The sequence below is a fragment of the Rissa tridactyla genome, chromosome 14 (assembly GCF_028500815.1).
Source record: "Rissa tridactyla isolate bRisTri1 chromosome 14, bRisTri1.patW.cur.20221130, whole genome shotgun sequence".
NCBI lineage: Eukaryota > Metazoa > Chordata > Aves > Charadriiformes > Laridae > Rissa > Rissa tridactyla.
The window spans coordinates 13,042,938-13,068,680 of record NC_071479.1 but is presented as its reverse complement, the minus strand read 5'-3'; the positions used below and the strand labels follow the sequence as shown (position 1 = coordinate 13,068,680).

At 65.5% G+C, this 25,743-nt stretch overlaps 5 protein-coding genes across 12 annotated transcripts in view; 2 read left to right on the top strand and 3 right to left on the bottom strand.

Moving 5' to 3' along the window:
- Positions 1 to 129: 129 nt before the first annotated feature.
- On the top strand, positions 130 to 11,258 carry ENTPD2 (ectonucleoside triphosphate diphosphohydrolase 2). The gene is made up of 9 exons (XM_054220567.1): positions 130 to 311; positions 6,810 to 6,927; positions 7,454 to 7,604; positions 8,211 to 8,370; positions 8,471 to 8,698; positions 9,118 to 9,384; positions 9,590 to 9,709; positions 10,021 to 10,155; positions 10,730 to 11,258. Exons 1-9 carry the CDS (start codon positions 201 to 203, stop codon positions 10,928 to 10,930), a joined length of 1,491 nt encoding a protein of 496 aa, XP_054076542.1. The 5' UTR covers positions 130 to 200; the 3' UTR covers positions 10,931 to 11,258.
- A 2,105-nt stretch (positions 11,259 to 13,363) lies between these two features.
- TMEM141 (transmembrane protein 141) lies at positions 13,364 to 15,231 on the bottom strand. Its single transcript, XM_054220577.1, has 5 exons — positions 15,158 to 15,231; positions 14,943 to 15,009; positions 14,730 to 14,813; positions 14,328 to 14,459; positions 13,364 to 13,691 (listed from the first exon to the last, which is right to left on the bottom strand). The coding sequence occupies exons 1-5, from the start codon at positions 15,209 to 15,211 to the stop codon at positions 13,612 to 13,614; spliced, it is 417 nt and encodes a 138-aa protein (XP_054076552.1). The 5' UTR covers positions 15,212 to 15,231; the 3' UTR covers positions 13,364 to 13,611.
- Positions 15,232 to 15,233: 2 nt separating this feature from the next.
- Positions 15,234 to 22,778, top strand: PAXX (PAXX non-homologous end joining factor). 7 transcript variants are annotated; one of them, XM_054220573.1, is made up of 7 exons: positions 15,234 to 15,378; positions 15,461 to 15,521; positions 15,618 to 15,652; positions 15,724 to 15,914; positions 16,614 to 16,688; positions 17,177 to 17,270; positions 17,398 to 17,820. In XM_054220573.1, exons 1-7 carry the CDS (start codon positions 15,281 to 15,283, stop codon positions 17,435 to 17,437), a joined length of 594 nt encoding a protein of 197 aa, XP_054076548.1. In that variant the 5' UTR covers positions 15,234 to 15,280; the 3' UTR covers positions 17,438 to 17,820. The 7 variants fall into 7 exon arrangements, with proteins under 7 accessions (XP_054076548.1, XP_054076550.1, XP_054076547.1 ...); XM_054220575.1 differs by having other exon boundaries at positions 17,114 to 17,270; XM_054220572.1 differs by having other exon boundaries at positions 16,614 to 16,899.
- Positions 18,224 to 21,684, bottom strand: CLIC3 (chloride intracellular channel 3). The gene is made up of 6 exons (XM_054220576.1): positions 21,634 to 21,684; positions 20,698 to 20,807; positions 20,186 to 20,311; positions 19,942 to 20,048; positions 19,414 to 19,589; positions 18,224 to 19,038 (listed from the first exon to the last, which is right to left on the bottom strand). The coding sequence occupies exons 1-6, from the start codon at positions 21,667 to 21,669 to the stop codon at positions 18,877 to 18,879; spliced, it is 717 nt and encodes a 238-aa protein (XP_054076551.1). The 5' UTR covers positions 21,670 to 21,684; the 3' UTR covers positions 18,224 to 18,876.
- Positions 22,779 to 22,913: 135 nt separating the features above from the next.
- ABCA2 (ATP binding cassette subfamily A member 2) overlaps positions 22,914 to 25,743 on the bottom strand; it is a 38,416-nt gene continuing 35,586 nt past the window's right edge. For both annotated transcript variants that reach the window (XM_054220565.1, XM_054220566.1), the window contains exons 48-49: positions 25,053 to 25,259; positions 22,914 to 24,809 (exon numbers count right to left, since the gene is read on the bottom strand). In XM_054220565.1, the coding sequence (XP_054076540.1) occupies positions 24,774 to 24,809; positions 25,053 to 25,259 (243 nt within the window). In that variant the 3' untranslated portion in view covers positions 22,914 to 24,773. The remainder of the gene's footprint in view (positions 24,810 to 25,052; positions 25,260 to 25,743) is intronic.

Below are 25,743 nucleotides of genomic sequence, written 5' to 3'. Positions count from 1 at the left end.
CGCCCGGGGCCGGCCCCCCGCAGCCCGCCGGAGCCCGGTGTCCCGCCCGGGTGGGCCGGGGTGGCGGTGACTCAGCCGGGAGAGGCGGGCGAGGAGGAGGAGGAGGAGGAGGAGGAGGAGGAGGAGGAGGCGGGGGAGGAGGAGCAGCAACCGCCGCAGCCGCCGCCGGGCCGCTCACCTGCCCCGGCTCCGGCCCCGCCATGGCCCGCCGGGTCGCCGCCGTCCTCCTGCTCCTCGCCCTCGGCTGCCTCCTGGGCATCCTCCTGCTCTGCCTCGGCTCCGGGGACACGCGAGGCCCGCCCGGCTTCAAGGTGAGCGGGGTCGGCACCGGGGGCGCGGAGGGGGACGGGGGCAGCGGGCACCGGGAGCACCCTGGGCTGGGCGGCACCGGGGACGGGGGGGAGCCGCGCCCGGCAGCCCCGTCTGCGGGATGCGAGGCGCGGGAGGGGCTCGGGCACCCAGGGGATCCCCAGCGGCACGGGAGGCCGCCGGGGCCGGTGGGTCCCCGGGGCTGCGGGGTGGGGGTGGCAGGGCCCAGCAGCGAGCCCCCGCCCCCGGCTGCGGGGACACCCTGCCGCCCAGCCCCGGCGCCTCGGACCTGCGCTTGGCGAGAGGAATCTTTCGGACACACCGAAACACAGGGGCGGCGCGTCTGGATGTGCCCCCCCCAGGCGAGAGCAGCCCTGGCAGCATCTGCGCCCGCGGCGCCGGCTGGGTGCCGGGCACCCCGCGCACCCCGGCATCGCCCGCCGTTCCTGGGCTCTGTCCGCATCGCCCGAGCCAGCGCTGCCGGAGGAGAAATGCGCTGCCCTAGGAAAATGAGCTGCTTTTCTTTTTTTTTTTTTTTTTTTTCTCTTTTGTAAATTCAGATGCTGAAAGAAGTTCCCAACCAATTTCTTGTTGGCCAAGTCCCCCAGTTGACTCTTTTGCAGACTAAGTCTTTTGTTTTAAAAAAGTCTTTGGGTTTTTGTTAGGGTTTTTTCTTTTTTTTTTTTTTTTTTTTTTTTGGTGACAGACCGAGCTATTCTGCGGGGAGCAGGCTCTTTGTCCTGCAAAATGGTTCATCCAAAACCCCCTTTTTCTCCTCCCAAGGAATTGTCTTGGAAACTTTCTGAGCCAGCCTGGATGCCAGATGTGCTGCCTTCTCTCCGGGTTTGTCAGATGTAATGAAGATTAGGTTGAGAGGACGAGCTGGCTTAGCCAAGATGGTACTCGCTGCTGTTAGTATAACTAGCAATGATTAACTCTTTCCCTGTGACACCTTTCTTTACCGTGCGTTGCCACATGCTGAGGCATATTGAGCAGTACCCATAGCTGGTTTCAAAATGGGTTTTGTCTCTTTGGACACAGGGAATTCGACAGATCGGTGCTGAGACCCCTGTGTGCAGCACTTGGGTCAGCCTGGGAAGCCTTTTCTCCTCCCAGTTCCAAGCCGGAGTTTTGCTTTGAAGCCAGGTGCATTCCCAGACATTTAATTTTTGAGCTTTTTTGTGCTTTTTCCCTCCCCAGGTGGTAGCACCTTCCAGTCTGCAGGCAGTGCTGCAGTTTGGGGCTGATAATCCCTGAACAATGATGTGGGTCCTGGCCCTGCTCTGCCCGAGGCTGTGCCACTTGGCCCGGAGACTTGAGGTCTTGCGTTGTCCCTGGATGTGCCACGCGCACGCGAGGTCCAGCGCGGTGTGTGTGTGGTGGGGCACTGCCCACCCGAGCTCAGCACCGGTGCCACGGCGGTGCCCGTTCCCGTGGGGCTGACGCCAGGAAGGCACCAAGGGGTTTGCTTTTGCACGAAGCTCAGGGCTGTTCTGGGGATGCAAAGCTTTGTCTTAGTCTAACTCAGCCCAAAATATGCCAGCGGGATTTAGAGGAGGCTGGTCCTGCTGCGGGGGATGCCAGGCATGTCCTCCCCACCCGCCTGGGCAAGACATGGTCCTTGCTGGTTCAGCCGATGATAGCAGCAGCTGCTGGGCTGCACTGCTGAGCTGCAGCTCCACGTCTTCCCTTTCCAGCTTCTTTGCTTGGAATATTGCCCTAAAAATACCCTGCATTAGTTATCTTGCTGCCAGAGAGACTGATCCTGGGAGCCCGGTTATTCCCCTTCCCCTGTGGGTCTGCAGCGGGGCTTACGGCCCCGCCGCCTGATGACTCGGGGCTGTTGCCTTCTCCTGACAACCCTTTTTTTTATTTCTTTTGGCAAATCTCTTCACAGGCCGTTACAAAGCCTGCTGGGCTCTTCCCCTGCCAGCCATCCCGGTGGAGCTGCGGCTCCCACGGCGGGAAGGAAACTCATCGTAACCCACCACGGAGCCCCCGGGTCTCATTGCCCTTGTGGGAGGTGGGAGGTTGTGGGACCAGACCGAGCCCCCGCTGCACTGTGGGGCCACCCAGAAAGCCCGTGGGGTGGGGGGCCGGAGGCTCAGGCATGGCCGCGGAGGCATGGTGCCGGGCTGCAGTGAGTTGGGCAGTTCTCAGCATCCCCCTCCGCCTCCTCCCCTGGGGTGCGGGAAGTTTCTGGGTAGAGCCAGGAGACCTGAGCACTACTTGTGTCTTTGTTGCCCTGGGGCCTTTGGGGACATCGCCGCCCACTGCGTCCCCTCTGCAGGGGCTGTGGGACGGAGCAGCCCTGGCTTGGGCTGGGCTGAGCGATGCTGCGGTGGTGCAGAGCCAGCAGGGCCATGGGTGACCCAGGAGGCAGCGGGTCCGGGGGCAGCACGGGGACACCATCCCGGTGTGGGGCCACACCGAGGACCCCCATGTCCCCTGGCCCAGCAGCATCACCAGGGTCCGCTCGGGAGGTTCTGTTTTTAGAAAAATCCATCATTCCTGTGCCACCAGGAGATGCTGCATTTGGGGACTGTCCCACGGGCTGGGGCCAGGGTGACAAACACGCGTGCGAGGCCCCACCAAGCCGTGGGGCGCCGGCAGTCGAGTGTGCCAGGGCGGATGAGAGGGATGATGGCAGCCAGTTGCTGGCGCAGGAGCGTGCCAGGGCATCCCTGTGTCCCTCCAGTCCTCATTTCCAGCCCGCTCGTTGGCAGGCACGGGACACACCGGCTGGAAGAGCTGAGGGCAGCGCTTACACTGCAAATCACTAACGAGACGGGCTTTCAGCCGCTTTTCTCCCTCCCCGGGCTTCTTGTCTGCAGGGCCCCTGCAGATGAGCTGCCTGTGCCCCCGTGCAGCTGCGAGCCCCCGGCTCGGCCACGGCTCGAGACCTCATGGTGGCTTGCTCTGCGCTGGGTGACGCGGTGGCTCCGATGCCCAGGCAGAGGGGCTGGGACAGGGACAGGGGCTGGGGCAGGAGCCGGGACAGGGGCTGGCACTATCGCAGCCCCGCTGTGGGTGACCCCATCCCTGATTCCTACGCGGGTGCTGGAGGGGTACGTGTACCCCCGGGTCTGGAGGAGGGAACGGGACCTCTCCTTCATCCCTGGGGACCCTCTTGGCTCTCCAGGTCTGCCTCGGCCCCTGGGTGCGCGCATGCCTGTGCACGTGGCTTCCACCCCTGCCCACTGCCACCAGCGCTGCTGGGGAGGAGCTCCTCCGCGGGGACAGGCCTGGGTGCAAAACCCTGTGCCCCCGGCAAAGGGGCAGAGGGGGCTGGCGTGAGGCTGTGGTGGCTCCTCTCACGCTGGCAGCCAGGGACCAAGCCGCGGCAGCAGCTGGCCGGGCGCCGGCACTCCCTGTGCCTGGCAGCGCCCGCTGCACTGCTGCGGTCCGTGTTGCCACATGTTGTTACCTTGCCCGGGCCCAAGCGCTGCCGCCTCCATCGCCGGGGCCAGGCCTCCGCCGCTCAGGGAGTCCCACAGACCGTCCCTCGCCCACGAGTCCTGGGGCTGCTGCCCATCTTTGCCACCTCGCGCCTGGCAGGGATGGGCTCTGCCCGCCCCGATACCAGGGTCTGAGAGGAGAGACCCCCACCCCAACCTGCAGGCACTGGCAGCAAAGGGCACCTGCGTGGGGCAGATGGTTCTGCAACCTGTCACGACGGTGTCACTGTCACCCCACACATGACACCTCCCTGTGGGGCTCGCTCTGGGCACGGAGCTGCTGCGCTTCCCTGGGCCCGAGCAGGCAGCGCTGCTGCTCCAGGCAGGCACCCGCGCGGGCACACGTTCCCATGCACACCCACGCGCGCACACCCGCCGGAGTGCACGTCTGCGCAGACACGCGTGCACCCGTGTGCACGCAAACGGGTCGGCGCACCCGTGCGCGCGTGCCCCCCGCGCGTGTGGGGCATGTCCCTCCCCGCGCACCCCCACGCCCGGGTCTGCACACGAGTGCCCGTGTCCATGCACACGTGCACACCTGCGGGCACACACGCCACGTGCACACACACACACACGTGTGCACAGCCGTGCACGTGTGCACCTACAGGTGTGCACCCTCCGCAGTGCCACCCCCCCCGTGCCAGCTCTCCGTGGGGCTGGGAGCGGGGCCCAGCCGAGCCAGCCCTGGCGCAGGCAGGATCAAACCCCCCCAAACCAGGTCTCCCCCCGCCACTGCAGCCACATGGGGCTTCCCCTGCCCACCCCGGATCCAGCCGCGTGGCCACCTCTGCTCCTGCCTCGGGGTCGGTCTGTCACCCCCAGCTCTGCTCCCCTTGGGCCGTCCCCAACCCCGCAGCGTCGCACCGGGTGTCCCTGGTGCTACAGGTCACCCTCGCTCCCTCCTGCTCCGGCATTTCTTAGCCCCTGCCACCCTGCAGGGACCCCTGTCTCCATCCCCCTCCCTGGGCCACAGCCCCCCCCATGTCATCCCGGGGCTGGAAACCGCTGCCGGGGTCCCAGCTGTGCTCAGCCTCGGGTTGGGGGATGACTTGTCCCTTTGGGGACAGCGTTGTCACCCTGCTACGGTTAATGTCACGCCAGATGGTACCCGGGGTGGCACGGAGGGGGTGTGGTGCCCTGCGAGGACACCGGGGACATCTGCGTGGTGTGCGCAGGATGCGAGGGCACATGCGTGGCAGAGGTGGGCAGGGGGTCTGCTGCACCCTCCCTGGGGACCCCTCGCGGGGATGCCAGCACCCACTCGTGAGGGCTGGGACAGCGAAGAGGACATGCCAAGAGGACCATGGGGTGGGAGCTGGCGGTGACATGCCAGCGGCCGTTCCCTGAGACAGGCAGCTTCTCTGGGGCAGGCTCAGCATCCCTTATGGCTTGTGCCCGCAGGGTGGTTGCGCATCCGTCTGGGGGTGCAGGGGGTGTCCGCAGGGCCCCGGGGCAAGTGGGCGAGGCAGAGGGTGCTGTGGCAAGGAGGGACTGGGGGGACACATGGAGCCAGGGGGTGCATGGCCCATGGCACACTGGGCAGAGGAGGGGACTGAGAGCCCCTCAAGGCTGCCCGGGGCACTGACCCCAGCACCCAGCCCAGAAATGGCCCAAACTCGGGATTCTGCTCCCCAGCTTTGTGCTTTGGAGCATCAGCTGAGGGGGGGAGGCAGTCAGAGCCCTCCTCCTCCTCTCTGCAGCGTTCAGCATCACCGGCAGCTGCTCCCCCACACCAGTGCCGTGGCACAGCAGCCCCAGTCTGTCCACAGACAGGGATTCTCCGCTGGCTCATAGCTTTTTGCACAGAGCATGTGCCAAGCCGCTGACAGTGAAGGGGAGCCAGGGGAGGCTGGGGCACGAGGTGGTGTCACCCATTGGAAACGGTCCCCTGGGGGAACAGGGGGTACTGCTGGTGTGGGGCCACGGGTTCATGTGGGAATGGGGGCTGCCTCTAAGTGCAGACCCAAGAGGTCCCTGCCTGGGCCCTGACGTTTCATTTCTGCTGCCTGAGCTGGCCAAAACCCAACCCTGCAGCCACCCGGACCGTGGAGCACGCTCTGTGGCTGGCGGGGATGGGGATGGGGACAGGGACAGGACCAGGGCACCCGCCAGGCAAGGCTGGGGTGGCCCCCCGGGTGCTGGGCCGGGAGAGGAGCCGCAGGCGGGCGCGGGCAGGGCAGGCAGCAGGCAGAGCCTTGGTACACGCCAGGTTTAAGCCTCGAGCGGTTTCACCCCAGAGATGCTCAGCTGCTCCTCTCCCCCCCGCCACCTCCCCGAAATTGCAGCCTCTCCGGCAGCGAAGCAGCTCCAGCGGGGCACAGAGGGGGCCGGCGCAGGCACCCCGAGCCCACGGGGGACGGGAGGGGAGGCAGAAGGGTCTGACCGGGGGGGGGCTGAAGGCAGCACGGGGCAGCCCCTCCCTGGGAGCTGGGTAACCTTGTTTGGCAGGAGGGAGCGGGGTTATTTATAGCTGGAGAATGGCCGAGCCATACAAGGGCAGGAGGGACGGGGTGCCTGGCTGCCCTTCTTTGGCAAGCTGCATCCCCGAGGGGCCACTCCCAGGTGTCCCCCGTCGTCCCCCCGCTGGCCTCAGGGACCCATTGGCGTGGCTCAGCACAGGAGCCCACTGGCCAGGAGCGATGCTGCGGGGAGATGGGAGCAAGCGAAGGGGCGTGCGTGGTGGGGGGAGAGCCTGCCGGTCTGTGCTCAAGGAGGCAAGGGGGTCCTCGCGCCCAGGAAGCCGGAGTCCCTGTGCTGTGGCCAGCGGTGTCCCGTGGTGGCTGGTGTCCCTGGTGGGGCAGAGCACCCGCTCCCAGCCGCAGCCTGCGCAGAGCCTGTGCGGGCAGAGGTGGGCAAGGGCCGGGCTGAGCAGCGCGCGCGCCTCTGCCGCACGATGCTCCCGAAGCCGCCGGGGAAGGCACTGCCAGGGCAGGACCGGCTGGGCACAGTGTCGTTGAGCCCCAGCATCTTCCCTCGGGACGGGCTGGGGCAGCTGGGGGGGAGTCTCCTGCCTCCAGCCTGACCCGCTGCCTCCCCCCGCAGTATGGCATCGTGCTGGACGCCGGGTCCTCCCACACGGCCATGTTCATCTACAAGTGGCCTGCAGACAAGGAGAACGACACCGGGGTGGTCAGCGAGCACAGCATGTGTGATGTGGAGGGTAAGGGCCGTCCCAGAACCTGGGAGCCGGTGGCTGGTGGCAGGGTCTGTCGGGTCCCCCGTGGGTAGGTCACCGTGATGGTGAGAACGCCCCCGCCATGCCCAGCTGCCTCCCTGCGTATTCCCCGGCGCAGGTGAGGTGGTGTTGTAAGGGGTCCAGCTCTGTTCCCAAAACCTCCCTCATTCCCCCCAAGGCTTGAAGCTGTGCACGCCTGTGGTTTATCTTTTCCTGGCATGCATCAAACCACCAGGAAACAATCCAGCTCCCTGCCTATCCCAGCGCGCGATGGTTTTCCACTCTCCATATAAGCAACCTTTGCCCGGCTGGCAGCCGGTGGGGGATGCGTCATGGGCAGGGAGATGTGGCTGGACTCTGGATGGCTCCATGCCCACAGAAACCTGCGGCACCTGCCTTTTGAATGGCCTGGGAAGGGCAAAACTGCCCACTGAGCATCATCCCACCAAACACCCTCCCACCGAGCACCTTCTTACCACCCGCAGGGAGCAACGCTGTTTCCTCTCCACAGGTCCCGGCATCTCCAGCTACAGCTCCAACCCTCCGGCTGCCGGGACGAGCCTGGTGCACTGCCTGAACCAGGCTCTGAGAGATGTGCCCAAGGAGAAGCACGCCGGCACCCCGCTCTACCTGGGCGCCACGGCCGGCATGCGCCTGCTCAAGTGAGTGCCTGTTCTGGCCGGGCCAGCTGCCTGGTCTCAGATGCTGCTGGGGGGGGGGCCGTGCCATGTCACCCTGCCATCTCGCCAGCCATGGCAGGGGTGGAGACGGTGAAGGACAACTATGATGTCTCCCCTTTGCCAGGCAAAGCTCCGAACCCTCCCAGCTGCCTGGCTCCATGTCCCTTGCAGAGGTGCAACTGCACAACCCTGCCTGAAAAGAGGCCAGCATGGGGCTGGCACCGGGCTAACACACCCAGGCTTTTTGGCTAGCCAGGAAGAAAGTCCCCCTGCACCCATTGCCAGCCTGATGGGATGCAGTGAGAATAATTCCCCCCCGAAAGCCACACAGAGTCGGGAGTCGTGCCCCTCCTCGCTCGGTAGTGAGCACACCTCCATCCTTGCCGCCTGCCACCTCCTCCGGGAGAGACAAGGGGAATTAGCTGGGGGTTTTGGGGGCACATCCCTACAGGTACCCGGGCGAGGACCCACCTGCCTCCTGCCCCATGTGCCACGGTGGGGCTGGGCTCCGAGGGCCGGGCAGGCAGTGGAGTCTCCGCTGGTGGCACCCTGCCACCCTGCCACACTGTCCTCTTGCCTGCCCCGCAGCATTGCAAACCTGCAGGCTTCGGACGCCGTCCTCGGTGCCGTGGCCGCCACGCTGAAGTCTTACCCCTTTGATTTCCGGGGGGCGAAGATCCTGTCGGGTGAAGAGGAAGGGGTCTTCGGCTGGGTCACCGCAAACTACCTCCTGGAGAACTTCATCAAGGTGGGCAGGGGAGCGTGGCACCCAGCTGGGACGGCTGTGGTGGCCAGGCTGTCCCACGGCTCATCACGTCCTTACGCCCGCTCCTGTCTTCCTTGCTCAGCGTGGCTGGCTCGGGGAATGGATCCAGCCCCAGAAGAAGACCCTGGGGGCCATGGACTTTGGGGGAGCTTCCACACAGATCACATTTGAAACCAGGGACACCATCGAAGACCCCAGAAACGAGGTGATGCTGAAGCTGTACGGCCAGGCGTACAAAGTGTACACCCACAGCTTCCTCTGCTACGGAAGGGACCAGGTCCTCAAGAGGCTGCTCTCAAAGCTCCTCCAGGTACCAGCATGTGCTCGACGGGGATGCCAGCTGTCATCACCCCGCAGTTGCCCCCTTCCCCTGGTGTTTATACAGGGGTGTCCCCCAGCCCTGGCTCTAGGAGACCCCTGTGGGGCCAGCTGCACACCTTTCCAAGCCAACTTTTGGATTTTGCCCCCTGACCCTCTCCCATGGTCTCAAGGCTTCCTCCCACCCCCTCCATAAGGTGTTGCACCCCTCGGCCAGAGCCAAGATGTCCCAAGTCATCTTGAGATGCTTGTGGCAACTGCCAGCTCTGCATCCCTCTGCCCAGGCTCCTCCGCATCTCTCCGGCAGGGAAATGGAGGCAGGCAGGCAGCGGTGCTGGGGCTGCCACATGGCACTGGGGAAGCCAGGCCTGTGCCATGGCTCATGCGTCCCACGTGTCACTTCTCTGGCAGGCTGAGCGCTACCAACCAACCGTCCACTATCCCTGCTGGCCCACGGGCTACGACAAGAGCCTGTCGCTGAGCAGTGTCTACGACAGCCCCTGCACGGAGAAGGAGAGGCCCAGCCTTGCCCTCAACACCACCGTCACTGTGGTCGGCACCGGGAATGGCAGCCTCTGTGCTCTGCACGTCAGCAAGCTCTTCGACTTCACCACCTGCTCCTTCTCCCACTGCTCCTTCGATGGCATTTTCCAGCCAGAGGTTTCGGGAAACTTCATCGTAAGTCCTGGCAGGGAGTGGGGTGATCTCCTGGCTGCTGGGTGGGCAGGTGTCCCCAGCCCCCCGGCATCGCGCGGCAGCAGAGCCAGACCCTTGGCTCTCCAAGGGCGGTTCCTTGTGCCCGCAACGCCCGTCAGGATGGCTGTTCGTGGTGAGAAGGTTTTGCTCCCAGCCTGTCCCACAGCTGCCTCCTTTCCTCTGTCAGGCCTTCTCTGCCTTCTTCTACACAGTGGACTTCATCCGGACAGTGATGGGGAGACCCGTGCACTTGCCCAATGACCTGAAGGATGCTGCCAAGACCATCTGTGCCACGAGCTGGAGCGAGGTGGGCTCCTCGGGCATGGTGGGGAGGAGACGGCTGCTTTGTGTGGGGCATCACCCGGGCTCTGAGAGCAGCCCTTGGAGGCGGCTGAGTGTCCCGGGAGGGTGGGTGACAGCTCCCACCTGGGACAAGGAGAGTCTCAGGTGGGTATGGGCAGCACCTTGGCCAGCCTGAGGCAACCACACAGAGTTTCAGGTCACAGAAACAAAGCTCGGGGAATGGATCCAGCCCCATAAGAAGACCCTGGGGGCCATGGACCCCTTTCCTCTGGCTGCTTGACCCCTTTTCTCTGTCTCCCCATGCATCCCACCCAGCTGCTCCAGAAAGCCCCTAAACTGGAGAAGAGACTGGCGGATTACTGCGCTGTCAGCATGTTCGTTTATTTGCTGACCACCAAAGGCTACAACTTCAACAACCATTCCTTCCCCAACATTGCCTTCCAGAAGAAGGTGGGTAACACCAGAGCATGTCCTCATGCCATGATGTCTGCTTGGAGTTAGGCCCAAAAGCCCTGCAGGAGAGATGATCCCACACCGAGAAAGTGCCAAGCGATATGAGGGAAGATCTCGGGGAACAGGGGCAGGATGGGACTCCCTTCCTTCTGGGTGATGCGAAAAAAAAAAAAAAGACCTGAGCTGGCTGTAGGATGGTCATGGAGTCAGGTCTTCCGGTCTTTCCTTGGCCCTTGAGACACCAGCCATCCCAAACAACTCTTTGCTCAGGCTTGTTGGGAAGTTAGCTCAGGGCAGGATCCCACAAGCCGTGACATGGGCAGTGAGATCAGGACTGGCCAGAGCAGACAAGATCCAGCTCCCATCGGATGAGCCCAGCTCAGCACAGGACGGTCATTTCTTTGTCTCTGGGCCAGCTGGACCCATGGGCAAGCAAGGGCTCAGGGTGCTGTGGACTCCCCCAGACCCCTCTCCTTCACTGGGTTGACACTGAGGTGGTCCCTGGGAGGTCCCTTGAGGCCCGTGGAGCTGGGTTGATCAGGGTGGTGACCATGCCATGCTCTTTCCACAGGCAGGAGAAACCTCCATCGGCTGGGCCCTGGGCTACATGTTGAACCTCACCAACATGATCCCAGCGGAGAAGCCCTCTTCCCACAAGAGCATGCTGTACAACTACTGGGTCATCCTCATCCTGCTCTTTGTGGTCACCACCCTGACGTCTCTGGGGACTGCCGTCTGCCTGCTCCGGCGCAGCAAGTCCAGCACAATCTAATGGCAGGGACAGGATGGGCCTTGTCTGCAGGACCCAGCACCATCCTTCCTGCTGGAGTCTCCATGGCCTGAACACTTGGGATGCAGCAAGTGCTCAGAGATGTCCTCCTCCATTACATGACGCTGCCTGTCCCAGAAGGAAAGCTTTCCCTTTTTGCCCTCCCCTTGCTTTCAAGCTGCAGAAAGGGGGTGGGGGTAGAAGAGGACCCTAACCCTGCAGGAGAATGGCCTAAAGGTTTCCCAGTTCTTCTCAGGGATGGACCCCTGAGCAGGCTTGGGATTTAGACATTCAGACCTGAGGCATCTTTCTGCCACCAGACCTGGGCTGGACTGGGCCAGTAAGTCCAGACAACAGCAGGATCTATGCTGATGTGCGTGGGGGGGTGGGGGGGGAATATTACGCTAGTCCTTATAGCTGGCCTCTCCAGCCTGTCCCTGGAGCATCAGCCCAGCCTCCGGGGGAGCTCTGGTCACCACCCAGAGCCCAGGCTGGCTTTCTGGCCCATGTACAGACCCCAGCGACCTTCCTGAGGGCCTGACCTTGGCCTGGACATCCACCAGCCATGGCACAGGGGCTTTGGGTAGAGGCTTAGCAACAACCAGACGTGGGGAGCAGGCAGCTTCCAGGTCCCGCTTCAGCAGCCAAACACGTTGCCTTCCCCATTCCCGTGGTTCCTAAGCCAGTCTCGCCTTTGCCACAGCCAGAGCCTCCTCCGTCCCCCAGCAATGGCACCCAAAGCCCCCATGGCTCCCTGGTGAGTGGCTGTACCAGCCCAGAGGCAATGGGCTCGCTGTGGGAGTGGGATTTGAGCCCTGCATCGCCCCACGCCAGGCAGCTGGGAGGATGTGCCTTCACTCCCTATTGAGCAAGAACAGAGACATGCAAACACGCAGAAGGTTTGGGTTTGGTTGGGGTTTTTTTATAACCAGAAATAAATCTTTGTAACCTCTCCTACGGCTCTGAGCTCGTACGCTCTGCTAGCCTGGAGAATCCCCCAAGACGGGCTTGAAACCTCACTCCAGACTCAGGCCCACTTGGAGGTGGAGGAGTTTCAACCAGCCGTGGTTGCGCAGTTGAGGTTTCCCAAGCGCAAGAGGCACAGTCAGCCCAAAAGCGTAAGCAGGCGGCGCTCAGGCCGACTCTGCCCCGTGCATTCACCGCTGTGCTCACGGCCACAGCCTCCGTGCAAGGAACACGTGTGGGGAGGCTCTGCTCCCGGGAGACCGGGTCTGGTAGCCACGCAGGGCAGGAGGGCAGCCCGCAGGGTTGGCAATTTGTTCGTGCAGTCGCCGGCAGCTCAGAACCACCGTGGCACACAGCCAGCCGCACGGGGCCAGTCCCCACTCATCAGCCCCACCTGGAAAGAGCCTCTCGCCCCGCCGCATCCCCCCGCACGCCCCAGGAGAGGAGCGGCTCCAGCGGGAGCTGCAGTTTCTCACCGCCCTCCTTGTTCTCACCACCCTCCTTGTTCTCACCGGTGGCACGAGCTCTGCTCCCCGCTCCGGCCGAGCTCCCGCTGCACTGTGCTTGGCTTAACCCACCCGTTCCCCACAGCCTCTTTGCTTTTATCTGGCCTGGTGGCTGCTCCCCATCTCTCTGCACAGCTCAAGTGCAATTCCAGTTCAGATGATGTCCTGAGGCCCCAAACCCAGTTTCCTCCCCAGGCCTCTCATCTCCCCAGCACAGGGACTCCCTCCCGTGGCGAGGCTCCAGGATGGTCTCCAGCTCTCACGCGGAAGGAGGCGTTTCTGGTCTCTGAAGCCGAAACGCTGCTGCTCTGCTCCAAGAAACCAGCTAGCTTCCAGAACCCAGGCTGGGTTTCCCCTCCTAAGAAATTCAGCTGCCCCTGAATCAGAGCTGGCCATCCACCAAGTGCAGCCGGTTTGCCCAAAGCATGATTTGGAGTCAGCCATTAGGAAAAAATGAAGTAAAAGAGGCCTTTTAATCTTCACATGTGCCCCTCTCGATGTGTGGGATTTGAGACAGTACCATTCCCTTGTCACCTGGTTACAGACCCAGACGGAGAGTCTGGGACTGGGCGGGTGACATGCCCCGAGAGCAAGGTGGGCACTGCACAGAGGGGCTCTGGGCACACGTGCACCCCTTTGGGGGGCAGAGAGGACATCCCCAGAGGCCGTGCAGCTGCAGGACTCGGCTCAGACCCGTTCCGGCGGGTGAGAAAAGCCTTGCTGCTGCAGGGGCAGGGACACTGTGACTGGTTAGGCTCAAGAAAGAGAGCACACAGCAGCAGCTCTGCCCTCTCACAGCTTAGCCCAGACCCGTCCACGCCTGCAGTCACTTCACACCCAGTCAGACTGTGGGTGCCATGGCCTCAGAAGGACAAGAGCGCTCTGCTCCAACATTTACTGCAGAGGTTGGCTCAGGGTGACATTTACCACCTGCACCCCAGCTCTTCCTGTCCCACCACCAGCCTTTGCTTTGTCCACAACGAGCGCTTTCAGCTCGTGACTTTTATTGTGCCCCCCATGTGCGAAGTTTAGAGGCCACCTGGGAAGCAGCAATCCCTACGGTGCCTCCACCACACTCCCACTGCAGGATTGACTCATCCGAGCTCCCAGGCAGCGCTGCAGAGCCCACCAGGCTCACCGGCAGCGCAGGCAGCCTGGGCAGGCAGGAAGGGGCGAAGCAGGACATGGGCATGGCGCGCTGTGCTCTGTTAGCTATTCCACAACGTCCCCGTACTTGTTCCTCCTCACCGGCGGTGCCACGCTCTCTCCGTCTTCTGGGCTGGGCAGATTTTCTGCAACAGAAAGAACATGCTCCCTGGACCCCCCGACTATCCCGGCATGTTTGCCAGGGCCGCGCAGAGAACCACAGAGCCCTGGTGAAGTGTTTAAAGCCTCTTCAGCTAGACCCAGCTTTGGGAGCTCATGGTACCAGTGGCAGAAAGAAGCAGCCGTGGAAACCACCCACTCCAGTTCTGCCCACTGGATGGAGCAACTGGGGCGTGAAGTGGTTTACTGCCTCCCCCTGTCCCCTACCCTCTTCTTCCTCTTCCAGCAAACAAGCCCTTCACGCTAGCTCTTATGAATCCACAAAGCAGGCAGGGCAGCAGGCAGAAGTGAGCGCTCAAACCCAATGCCACCAGCCCTGCGCAGGTACCTGCAGCGCCGGTGGTGGACCGTGCTCTGCACGGGGAGACACAGGAGCCATGAGACCAAGACAGGGAGCTCCGGCCGCCCTGGCACTGCTGCCACGCCAGCCCCTGCTCTCACCCCTCAGCTGCGGGGTGACAGTGTGGGACTTATATGGGGATTTTGGCAATGACGCAAAGAGTCACCAGCTTAATTACGAGGCAGAAACGGCAAATTGTTGCAGCAGGAAGAATCAGGCGCGACAAGCCCAGGGAAAGCAGCAGGGAGAGATGTGAACGTACCTGCAGGCTGAGACACCCTACCAGCCATGGCAAGCTCCTGTGGGGACTTGCCCGTCTCCAGGTAAATCCAGAAGTCGGAGCATTTCTGCGTCTCAGCTCTGGTTACCACATAGCTGGCGAGGGACCCTGTGGCTAAAGAGACCAAGATGCTCCCAAGAGCGCCGGCAGCAATTTAGCCGGCATTTGCTAAGGGCAGTGGTGGGGAAAGCCACTGCCAGCTTCTGAGCTGCTGCAGCAGCCTGCGAGCTGTCCCTGAGCCCCGAAGGGCCATGGAGAGCAGGGATGCGACAGGAGCCAGGGGGGAAACCGCCCCAGGACAAGGACAAACAGCCCTTCTGCCTGCAACTCGTCCTGCCCTGCGCGGAGCGGGATGTCTGGGCAGGGGCTGGGCCCCTCGCTCACCCCCGGCCAGCAGCAGGCTCCACTGCAGGCTGTACGGCAGCTTCTTGTTCACCAGCTTCTGCACGGCGAAGGCGGCTCCGCTGCCTGCCCAAACCCGGCCACCGGGGGCTGTTACCGGCACGGCCCCCGCCCGCGCCGCCCCCCACCCCCGCCCCCGGCGCTGGCTCCGGGGAGCGGCCGGGGGGAGCCGGGGGGAGCCGGACCAGGCCCTACCTGCCAGGAAGGCACCGATGCCCTTCATGAAGGCGTGGGACTGGCAGGCCGCGTACTGCTGCAGCGCCTGCAGGGACACACTCAGCGCGGGGCACCGGCCCCCGGTCCCCCCAGCCCCGGTCCTCCCGGCACCGGTCACGGTCCCCCCAGCCCCGGTCCCACCCCAGCCCCCAGTCCCCCCGGCACCGGCCCCCGGCCCCGCCGGCCGAGCGCACCGGGTGCTTGGCAGCCACGCTGTCCTCCACCCGCCGCAGCCCCAGGTTGACCATGGCGGTGCTGGCGGCTCCGGCACCGGGGAGGGCCCGCAGCCCTCGCCCGCCCCTTCCGGCGCTGCCGCCATGGCGGAGCCGGCTGGGCCCTTCTACCTGCTGCAGGCCGGGCCGGGCCGGTACCTCTGCTACTGCCGGCCCGGCCCCGGCCCCGGCGGCACCGTCTAGTGAGTGCGGGGCGGGAAGCGGGGCCGGGGCCGGGCTGGGGCCGAGCGGCCCCGGCGCAGCCTGAGCCGCTGCCTCCCACAGTGTGACCGACGCGCTGGAGGTCTGGGCCGGGGAGCTCGGCGGCGGCCCGGCGCTGGACTGCGTACGTACCGGGGCCGGGGCCGGGGCCGGGGCCGGGGCCGGGGTCGGGGCCGGGGCCGGCCAGGCCGTTTCGGGACGTTCTCCTTCTCCTCCCCAGCGGTGCCCGCCGGAGGAGCACGGCGCGAAGCTGAGGTGGGTGCCGCGGCTGCCGGGAGCCGGGTCTCGGCCTCGGGGCCCCCCTCACCCTCTCCTCGCCCGCGCAGGGAGGCGCTGGGCCGCGGGGCCGCCGCGCTGAGCCTGGGCGAGGGGAAGGCCACGCTGCAGCTGCGGGAGGAGGCCCGGTGCTCGGCCCTGGAGCTCTTCAAGCTGCCCATCGCCGAGGCGAGGAGCCAGGTCCAGGCGCTGGTGTTCGGCATGGCGGGGCGTGTTGAGAGCCTGGAGAGACGCCTGGAAGGTCAGCGGGGGGCTTTGGGACGGGGTAACGGCAGGGGGAGAGTGGGCAGCTCCCTGCCACCTTGGCGGTGTCACCCCCCCACCCACCCAAAGGTGCCCCGAGTGACCCGGCTCAGCCAGCAAAGGAGGAGGCTGTGCCTCCCTGGCCTTGCCCCGGTGGCTTCTCCCCCGTGGCCCAGCGGGCTGGCCCCCAGGGCTGGGCGGCAGAGATGCGGCCGCCTTTTTCTTATGTGGGATGGCCAGTTCCCAGAGCTGGCCAGGGTCTGCACCTGGCCGCCGCGGGCAGAAGAGATCCTGCGGGGGACCAGAGGACACAGTATTGTGTCTCTGCCCAGAAAAACAACCTTGTCCCCGTGGCCAGCCACGCCATCACTTCTGTGTGTGGGAGTCTTACAGAGGACTCTCCGAGACATTCAAGGCCAGGCTGGATGAGGCTCTGAGCGACCTGATCTAGTTGAAGATGTCCCAGCTCACTGCTGGGGGGTTGGACTAGATGGCCTTTAGAGGTCCCTTCCAACCCTACACATTTTATGATTTTAGGGGCCTAGGAAGATGCTGGGGCAGCGGCAGCCAGGGTGGGAGTGCTGGGAGGAGAATGTGGCTCAGCTTGGCTGTGGAGGGGAGGGAGCTTGCTGGGGAGGCCAGGGGCGCTGCGTGCCACATTGGGATGTGTTGTCACAAGCTCTGGCTTCTGTCTCAGCAGCAGTGGAGACGCTGACGTCTTCCTACAGCCCTGAGAAGAACGTGGCCCGGAGCCAGCAGCTCTTCCTGCCAGGTAAGCAATTGCCAGGGGGCAACCTCCCCTGGTGCCGCTGCTTGTTTGCCTTCTCTTCCCTAGGAGGCTGCTGGTCCTGTGTCCATGTGCTCTCCAGGACACTCGGAGTCTCCTTGGCTGTGGCTGCTGTCAGTCACCCCGCTACTCCGGCGCCCTTCCTGGCACAGAAGGGACCAGGGCTTTTGGGGTGTCTGGGGTGCTCTGTGCTCAGGTGGGACGCTGGGCATTGCCAGGCAGGTTGCTCGCCAGCCTCTAGGAGGCGATCAGGCTTCGCTGCCCTTCCAGACCGGGGGCCTTGGCAGGTCCGTGGTTCCCTGCTCCTTTGGGAGAGGAGACAGGGCTCGGCCCTTCCTGACCCACCACAGATGCTGGGCCAGCCTGGCTGGGCTGCTGGAGGCTGACCCTGGGCCTGGAGGGGTTTGCAGGGCTGCCAAAGCAACTGGCTGACCTTTTGCAATCCCCGTCCTGCCTGACCCTGACCGAGGCAGACCCCAGCCCCAGGAAGAGCAGGGGGGCTGGCTCAGCTTTGCCGGCCAAGAGGAAGATCCCGGGAGAGTCTCTCATTAACCCTGGCTTCAAAAGGCAAGTGCTGCCCCCAGGCTCAGTGCTGGGGCTGTGCTGTGCGGGGATCCAGTGGCCTCTGCTCTGAAGCTGCGTGGGAGCAGCGTGTGGGGCTTTGGGCTGTGATGCTCCCTCCATCTCCTTCTAGCAAGAAGGCGCCATCTGGAGTGGCCTTCGAGGACTCCTGACCTGTGCTGTCCCGTCCCCTGGTGACAGCCCGACCGGAGCCTTGTCAGCCGCGTGTGTGGAGGAGGTTTCCCTGCACCCCGGGCCTTCTGAGCCCGTTGCGCCCAGGGAAGCGGATGGGGCAAGCAGGACCCAGAGGGCTGGACCCAGCGCCTGGCAGGCCTCAGCGGGCAGCAGATCCTCAGCTGGTGCAGTGGCGGGGTCTCGGAGGGGGACAGACGGGGCAGGGGTGACAGAAGTGGTGGTTTTTTTCCCTGCTGGCAGGGGACACCTCTCTACCTCACTTGCCGTGAATTGGTGGGGTTTTATTTAAGAATTTTGTATCACCATGTAACAAAAAGTTTGCCTGTGCTTAACTTGTTGCCAATAAAGATGGTTTTAGCCAGTCGGTCTCTGGGGTCTGGGACAGCGCAGGTGTGTCGGTCCGTTGTGCCCTTCTCTTGCTCAGGAACCCTGTGGCTAATTCCAGCTGAACCCGGAGGGGCAGGAGCTCAGAGGAGTTCTCTTTCTTGCCGCCTTTGTGCCAGGGAGCTGGTGGGTGAGTGGTTAAAGCCTCCCCGGCGCCCTGGAGAGCTGGGAGAATGGGCCGGGTCCTTGCTAGGCGCTGGGAGAGGACTGTGAGGCTGGTGCTCAGTCCTGGGAGGGAGGAGGGCTGCTGGGGGGGCTGGTCACTCCAGACTCAGGCTTGTCTTGCTTGCGAAGCTTTTTATTGCTTTCCGTGAGCTCTGATACATGGCTTGGGCTTGCCCGGCTTCACCCCCATCCCTCTCCCAAATCTGCTCCTGAGAGCTTCCTAAGGGTGGGTTCGGGGGGGGGGGGTGGGGCGCGGTGCCGTCCGCTCCCCTCACCCAGGGTGCTGGGGGCCAGGCTGTCTCCACCACCCGTGCCACCCCCCCCGGCTCCATTCCCAGGGCTCTGTGGGGCTGTGCTGGTTCCCCTCACTGGTGCAGCTCCTCGGGGGCATCCCGCGGTGCCTGGCACAGCCCTGCCTGGGGGCGCTCACCTCCAGGTTGGCATGGTGTGCAGCGATGCCCACTGCGGTGCGCTGCCCTCTCTGTGCCCTGCAGCCCCCTGCTCTGGGCAGCTTTTCCTCCCCAGCCCCTGCCCTTGCCCTCAGCATCACGCACCGTTGGCACAGAGGGTGCCCTTGCATCCGTCCTGATGCTTGAGGGACCGCAGGGCAGGTTGAAAGGGTCCTGGCCAGGCAGGAAGGGTGGCACAAGAGGTGAGAACGCGTTTACGAGCTCATCGCGACACAGATTGCTGCCGGCACCTCGGGCAGGGGTGCCAGCTGGGGGAATTTGGGTGCCAGGGGCACAGCTCATAGTCTCTGCTCTCCCGAGCGCATGCAGGCAGGACTGCGGCGGTCGCAGCAGGACCGGGGTGGGCGCTGGCCTGCTGCCCGACACTGGCCCTGCGCCCACCTGGGCGTGTGCCCGGCTCACTGCGGCGACCGGACCACGGAGCGATAGGCGTGTATGATCTCCTCGCTGTTGGGGCAGGTGTATTTGAACTCCTTGGTTTCGTTGGCGCTGTTGAGGTAGCGCCACACGCCCCGCAGGTCCTTGGGGATCCCGAAGCGGCGGTAATGCTGGCACACGACCTTCAGGCAGAAACAGGGTGAGCCCTTGCCCAGCCCTGTGTGCCCGTGGTGTGCCAAGAAGGGCCCTGCGGCCGGGTGGTGGCATTCATGGGCAGGAGCCAGCTATGAAGGGTGGCAGGGGGCAGGGGACATCCCTGGCGCTGCATGAGATGAGGGCTGGCGCCCGGCAGCGGACACCGAGGGGAGTGAGATCTGTGGGAAGGCACCAAGCTGGGCAGGGGACATGGGGAGGGGGACACCGAGGTGACAGGGGGGTTGGCAAAGGACCAGGGGGGGCGTTGCTGCAGTCACCCAGGGGGAGGTGAGAGCATGGGGCCGGCGGCATTGAGAAGCGAGGGCAAGGGGAAGGGCAGGCACTGGGATGCCCCCGCTCACCTGAACGATGTTGAGCTTGGGCAGCAGGTTGCAGTCGGCTAACGTGAGCTGGTCCCCGTCGAGGAAGCGGCGCCGGGAAGCCCGAAGATGGGGGTCATGGGCCAGCTCGTACTCCAGCGGGGTGCTCAGGTACTCGTCCAGCTTCAGCAGGGCCCGCAGCAGGCTCCGCTGCAGCGCTGCGGGAGCGGGGCAGCGCCCCTGGGTCAGGGCACGGCCCCACGGCGGGCACGGGGCCCTGCAGCTCCGCCGTGGCCTCCTGCCAGCCTGTCCCCGTGCCCAGGCAGCGCCTGCCCACGCTCCCCCCGCCCTGCCCAGGCTGGCACCTGCCCCGGGGCCCTCCCAAGGGAGCCCTGGCGCTGCCACGCTGGACTGCGCGAGGAGCCTCAGTGCTTGCAGAGCCCCGGCTGTGGCCTGGAGCAGGGGAGGGCCGGAAGGGCTCAGGGTGACCTGGGCCTGGCTTCGGGGTGGTGACACCCGAGGGGTTGCATGGGGTGCCTCCCCCTCCCTCCCCAGCCCCCAGCTCCTCACCCTCATCCTGGGCAGGCACCGGGTTCTTGATGAAAGTGGAGAACTTGTGGAAGATGTCGTTCCCGGCCAGGCTCGACTCCCTGTACCGCGGGACCAGGCTGGGGAACCTGAAGGGACACAGGCACGGCTGAGGAAGGGGGCAAGCGCCGGCGGGCTCATGTGCTGCCTGCCCACCCCCACCCCCCGGCCTGTCCTGCCCCTCTTTGGCCCCTTGCCCCCTCTTGGGGCAGTGCCAGCCACTGACATGGGGGGGCCCAGCTTGTCCTCCAGGAAGTCCTCGATGGTGACGGTGTCGGTCTTGGGCTCGTCATTGTAGAGCAGAACAGGCAGCTGGGCACCTGGCGCGAAGCCCTTCAGCACGTCCAGCGCCCTGCAGGAGACGGGGACAGACACTGATGGCCGGCAGTGCCCAGGGCTCTGCCCGGCACCGTCTGTGTGTACGAGGGGGTACCCCCCCACCACCCCCCCACCGCCTCCCAGGCTGCTCCTGCCTCAGTGTGTGCCCATGGCAGCTTTGCCCTGGAAAATGCCCGCCAACCTCCCTCAGGCAGCGGCGGGCAGCTGGGGCGGTACAACAGGCTCTGTGCATCCCACAGCGCCCACCCTTCACGGCCCCTTCCCAAGGCTTTGGGGACCCACCCCCCTCAACCCCCCCCCATCAGTGTGCCAGGGCAAGGCTGTCCCCCCCCCGCCCCGGCCTGTTGCCCTGGCCCCAGGGCTGGTAGCCCCTTGGGTGGCGGGACGACGACCACTCACCTCTTCACATCCACGGTGGTGAGGGTGAAGGGCACCCCTTTGAGCAGCAGCACCATGAAGAGCCGCTGGCAGAAGGGGCAGTGGCCCACGCTCTCCCCATCCTCGCTTGCCTGCGGGCAGAGAGGGAGAGCTCAGCTGCCCCTTCGCCCCACCATGGCCACAGAGGGGGCAGCGCTGGCCAGGCCCCCCCCCACCCAGTGGGTGCAGGGCAAGGGTGGCAGGGCATATGTCACCCCTCCCTGGCCAAGCCTGGGCTGGCGAACAGCGCTGGTGATCCACGGCACCTGCTGTGCCGGGCAGGGTGCCGGCCCCCGCCTGCTCCTGGGGCCTCCGTGCTCCACCCCAGCAGCCTGCGTGGCACGGTGGGTGCTGGCCCCGGCAACCCCCAGGGGACTGCGGAGCCCCAGGCTGCCCCAGCCCTGCAGCACCGAGGGGGGCTGGGGCTTAGGGGCAGCAATGGCAGTGGCACCGGGGGCAGCGTGGCACTGGGCACCGGGGGTGGCTGTGGCAGGGGACAGCCCAGCGTGGCAAGGACTGTGCCGGTGGAACGTGGTAGCAATGCTGATGGCTCTGTCACCCCCCCCCAGGCGTGATCCCAGGCGGGCCCTGTCCTGCCCTGTGCAGCCGGACAAACTGCCCTGGCCGGGCAGCGCCTGGGACGGGCCCGGCCGATGCTGCCACGGCCAGGCTGCTAGGCAGGGGGTCCTGGCATGAAGGGGGTGGGCACCCCAGGGTGAGCACCCACAGCCCCTCCACGCCACGGGGCAGGCAGCAGCGCGCTGTGCCCTGCAGAAGAGCCCCGAGCTGCCCTCCGCCTGCCCTCCGCCTGCCCAGGGCCCCGCAGCTGGGCACTGTGGCGGGCAGGGGTTACCCCAGCCCAGCAATGGCGGGGCGGCAGCCAGAGGTTCCCCCCCGGCCCCCATCACCCCCCCTCACCTTGACGAAGAGCTGGATTTGGGGTTTCTCGGCCATGCTGGGTGGCGGCTGCTGGCGGAGCGGTGGCTGTGGCGCGGGTGCTGGTGCCGGGAGCCGCGGCCCCTCCCAGCCCACATTCCTCCCCGGGGTGCACCCGCTCCCACCCACGCCTGGCCCCACGGCGCGGCTGGGGACGCCCTGCCGTGGGGCCCCGGCCACCGCTGCTGCCGCCAGCCCGCGTCCAGCAAGGGCGGCCCGCAGCAGCGCCAGCTCCTGCCTGCGCCCTGCGGGGCCTCACGCCCCCCCCAGCCGGTCCCACCACCCACCCTGGAAGATGCCAAGCGCTGGGTACCGCCCTGTGTTGTGTCCAGCTCCCTTTGCCCATGCGCCCCCACCCCGGGGCACTGTGAAACACCCCCCCCCACCCCACCCAGCCCTTGCCCAGCCCAGTCCCCCCCAGAGCGCCCAGTCCTGGCGCTCCTGCCCGCCAGCCAGCACGCAGCCTCGCTGGCTCCAGTTATTTTTTATTTAAAACGATCATTATTTTCACATTTCATCTTTTTTTTGTTTCTTTTGCTAGCAATGTACAGGCTCCTCCAAGGCGTCCCCACCCCTCGGGGTGCCCTGTGCCCGAGGCTGTGTGTGGCATCGGCGCTGTGCCCGTGGCTGGTGGCCAAGGACGTGCAGAGGGAGGTGAGGCGAGAAGCGGGGCCCAACTCAACGAAGCGAATAGTGTTAAGGCAGCGGCCACCCCCACCCCCGCCCCGGGATGACGCCCTCCCGCTCCCACCTCGCTGCCACCCTCGGGCACTCCATGCCCCCAGTGGAGTCTGTGCCTGGGCAGCCCCGAGCCCGGGGCAGGGAGGCCACCGCGGCCACCCAGGCTGTGCGGGCACACCGCGCTGGGGACACGCATCTCCATTGACCATCGAAAGCCACTGGGCACGGGGATGGGGGCACGGCAGCGGGTAGGGACAGCTCTGCGGATGGGAGGCTGGGGGCTCTGTGCCCGGGGTGCGGGTGCCCTCCCCGGAGCCCAGGGCAGCGGGATGGACGCGGGATGAGGACGAAGCCCTGGCCGGAGCACAGAGCATTGCACCGTGCCCACACTGGGGTGCACCAAGGGTGCCACCACCAGGGTCACAACTGAGAACCCAAAGGTGACACTGTCCCCTCCCTGGTGGCAAACGGCTAACCCTGAGCTGGCTCGTCCCCCAGCACCCACCTGGGAAGGCAGAGCGTGCCCAGCAAGGGAGCAGGGGGCCAGCCCGGGTGGTGGCTGCCCACCCATGCCCTCCACCCCAGGACCACCCAGTTTCCAGTATGCCGTTAAAAAAAATATGGTCTGAAAAATCTGAAAATAGAGCTTATCTCCCCCCAATTTTTCCCCTATTGAAAATACCGTATATTGTATCACAATCTATAGCAGGTGGCATACCAGACCGGTGAGACCAGGGGGCACGGGGACGGTGGAGGGTCAGCTGCCACCTGGGACTCTCCCTGCTCCTGTGCCCTCGAATGGGGCCAGGGCTGGCCCAAACCCGCCTCCTTCTGCACCGTGCTGCCCCGTGGCAGCGAGCCGGGGTGCCTGGGGCTGCCCACTTGCCAGCGGGCAGGAGCCGGCCCGAGGCCTCCAGCCGAGCCTGTGCCAGGGCGGCAGAAAGGGCAGCGGGGACGCAACGGGAGCAGCCCAGCCCTGGGCGCTCCTGGGAAGGACAGGGGGGCTGTGCACGTCCACCTCAGGGGCCTGCCAAAGCCTGGGACACCCACGGGGTGGCTGAGGGGGGACAGCATCACATGCCACGCTGTCACCCTCCTCTGGGCACAGCTGCGGGCTGGGGGGGGTGCTGCTGGGCTGCGGGTGCCGGGCACAGCCCCCATGGGTGACAAGGTGGCAGGACCCTCTGCAGAAAGGAGGGGCGCTGCTGGCTGAGGGGGTGCCCGCTGCCAGCCCTGGTGACATTGCTGGCCCTGGTGACGCTGCCAGGCCCACCGCCGCGGTCCATCCTGCCCTTCCCACCACCCCGGGCCCCACTGACAGGTTGTGCCAGCGCCCAGCTGGGCTGCCTTGTCCTCGTACCTCAAAGCCACCACACTCCCAGCTTCAAAATCCATCCTGGGCCTCTCCCAGTAGCACCAGTGACCAACAATAAGAAACCAGTGCAGGTGGCTCCTGTGCGGGGCCAGATGCAGAGCAACGGGGTGTCAGGGCAAGGGGGAAAAGCAGGGGGACACAGCAGAAAGGTGGTACAGCCGCAGCGTTGCCCAGCCGTGGGGGAAGCGGGCGGCGAGGGCAGGCAGGAGGCAGGGTGAGGGGCTCTGGGAGGAGGGACATGGTTGGGGGCAGAGGGGAGAAACAGCTGGTGCCAGCATGTGAAATACCCTGTGAAATACCCCTCTGCCCCACCACGTGCCCCTCTGCAGGGGCACCGCTGCCCGGCCCCGGGGATGGTGGAGAGTGCCCGGCGTGGCAGGGCTGGGGAGGCCGGACCCCTCGGCTGGCAGCAGTGGGGCAGGCAGGATGCAGCAGTGGGCCCCGTCTCAGGCAGGCCGGAGGTGGCCGGTGACATCCCGTCAGTGACGGAAATCAATCGCGGGTGAAGCACCAGAGCTCCTGCCCCCACGGCGCTGGCCCCCGAGCCCTCCACCGTGCCAGGGACAAGCGCCAAGCCAGGGGTATGGGAACAAGGCGAAAGCAGCCGTCCTTCCTCTGTCCCTGCCAGGGCCGGGCCTGGGGGGTGCCGGTGCCCAGGGACGGGGGGGTCCCCACGGCCAAGGGTTCCCCGGCTGGGTGCAACATGGGTGTCCAACCAAAGGCACCACTCACAGGCCTCGTCCCCACCACGGAGTGTGCGGGGGCAGTGGCGCTGGCACCAAGCCGTGTCCTTCTCTTTGCAGTCTCTGTCCGTTGGCACGTGCTGGCTGGACAAGCCGGCCCAGGATGGTGGCCCCTGGTACCAGGCAGTGAGACTGTCCCGGAGCTGAAGGCCATCCGGCAGGCAGTGGCTCGCGGGGTCTGTCCAGGCCAGCGCTGCCCCTGCCCTGTCCTCCCTGGCACGCGCCTCCAGCCGCGGCAGCTCCGCTCGACGGGGCCAAGGGAGGGGAGAGGCCAAGAGGGTTCGGTGGCTTCACAGCCGGGGACGGTGGCTGCCCCCGGGGTCTCAGCACAGCGTGTCCGTGTTGAAGGAGAGCTGAGCCTGCGGGCAGAGACGGGCAGGGCTGAGGGGCTGGGCCGGGCAGGGGCTGTCCGCTCTGCCCAGCACACCCAGCGCTGCTGGGGCCGGGGTCTGGCCAGGGGGGGAAAGCGGCCCCCCTCCCAGAGAGCCCTCCCGCGTCCCCTCCATTGGATGAGACCCGGTGCCGTGGCACCCAGCCCCAGCGCCCCGGGCAGGGACACAGCTGGGACCAGGGACGCCACAGATCCGGGGACAACCTCTCACCCTCTCCTCCTCAAAGCTGATGAGGCCTTCGTCATCGGTCTCCAGGTCCTCCTGCTCCTCCACCACGAGGGCTCGCAGCTCCGTGGGGGCGGTGCGGGGGCGCAGCAGGCTCAGCACGCGCTCCAGGGGCGACTGCAGGGCGCAGCTGGGGCTGGTCTCCTGCTGCTCCAGGTTGTCGCTCTGCTTCTTGGCAAAATTCACAAACACCTGGGGAGAAAGGGGGAGGAGGCTGCGAGGGACCCCTTTCCGAAAGGGGGAAGAAGGTGTTTGCTCACGAGCCAGGGGGGCTCTTTGACCGAGCTTTAAACTAGGGGGCTATTACCCGGCTTGCTCGTGACAAGCCGAGGGATGATGCTCCAAGGTCTGAGGGATGGGTCACTAGCGAAGGCCCTCAGCCTGTTGCTCCGAGATGCGCTGGGTACGCTGCAGCACACTCAGAGTCTCATGGGGACGAGGCAGTGGCTCCTGAGGCAACGGGAACCGGGGGGGTCACAGATAAAACACCCCAGAGGAAGACCACGAGAAGAGCAGCAGGAAGGAAATGCAGCCGCTCCAGCCAGCGTCAGCTTCATGGGGCGCCCAGCCGAGGTGCCATTACACAAACGCTCGCAGCGTGGGGAACAAGCAAGAAGAGTTGGAGATGTGCGCACGCCTCCAGGGCCATCTTACTGGCGTCCCAGAGATGTGGTGG

What these genes read in the sequence shown, in the direction of transcription:
- ENTPD2 (XM_054220567.1), top strand. Translation starts at nt 201, where the DNA reads ATGGCCCGCCGGGTCGCCGCCGTCCTCCTGCTCCTCGCCCTCGGCTGC. An exon ending in GAGGCCCGCCCGGCTTCAAG is followed by an intron (nt 312 to 6,809) that starts GTGAGCGGGGTC and finishes CTCCCCCCGCAG; the next exon opens with TATGGCATCGTGCTGGACGC. An exon ending in ACATTGCCTTCCAGAAGAAG is followed by an intron (nt 10,156 to 10,729) that starts GTGGGTAACACC and finishes CTCTTTCCACAG; the next exon opens with GCAGGAGAAACCTCCATCGG.
- PAXX (XM_054220568.1), top strand. Translation starts at nt 15,281, where the DNA reads ATGGCGGAGCCGGCTGGGCCCTTCTACCTGCTGCAGGCCGGGCCGGGC. An exon ending in GAGCACGGCGCGAAGCTGAG is followed by an intron (nt 15,653 to 15,723) that starts GTGGGTGCCGCG and finishes TCGCCCGCGCAG; the next exon opens with GGAGGCGCTGGGCCGCGGGG. An exon ending in CCTGGAGAGACGCCTGGAAG is followed by an intron (nt 15,915 to 16,613) that starts GTCAGCGGGGGG and finishes CTTCTGTCTCAG; the next exon opens with CAGCAGTGGAGACGCTGACG.
- CLIC3 (XM_054220576.1), bottom strand. Translation starts at nt 21,669, where the DNA reads ATGGCCGAGAAACCCCAAATCCAGCTCTTCGTCAAG. An exon ending in AAATCCAGCTCTTCGTCAAG is followed by an intron (nt 20,808 to 21,633) that starts GTGAGGGGGGGT and finishes CTCTGCCCGCAG; the next exon opens with GCAAGCGAGGATGGGGAGAG. An exon ending in CCAAGCTCAACATCGTTCAG is followed by an intron (nt 19,039 to 19,413) that starts GTGAGCGGGGGC and finishes TTCTGCCTGAAG; the next exon opens with GTCGTGTGCCAGCATTACCG.
- TMEM141 (XM_054220577.1), bottom strand. Translation starts at nt 15,211, where the DNA reads ATGGTCAACCTGGGGCTGCGGCGGGTGGAGGACAGCGTGGCTGCCAAG. An exon ending in GAGCCTGCTGCTGGCCGGGG is followed by an intron (nt 14,460 to 14,729) that starts GTGAGCGAGGGG and finishes TGGTCTCTTTAG; the next exon opens with CCACAGGGTCCCTCGCCAGC. An exon ending in TAGGGTGTCTCAGCCTGCAG is followed by an intron (nt 13,692 to 14,327) that starts GTACGTTCACAT and finishes TTTCTGTTGCAG; the next exon opens with AAAATCTGCCCAGCCCAGAA.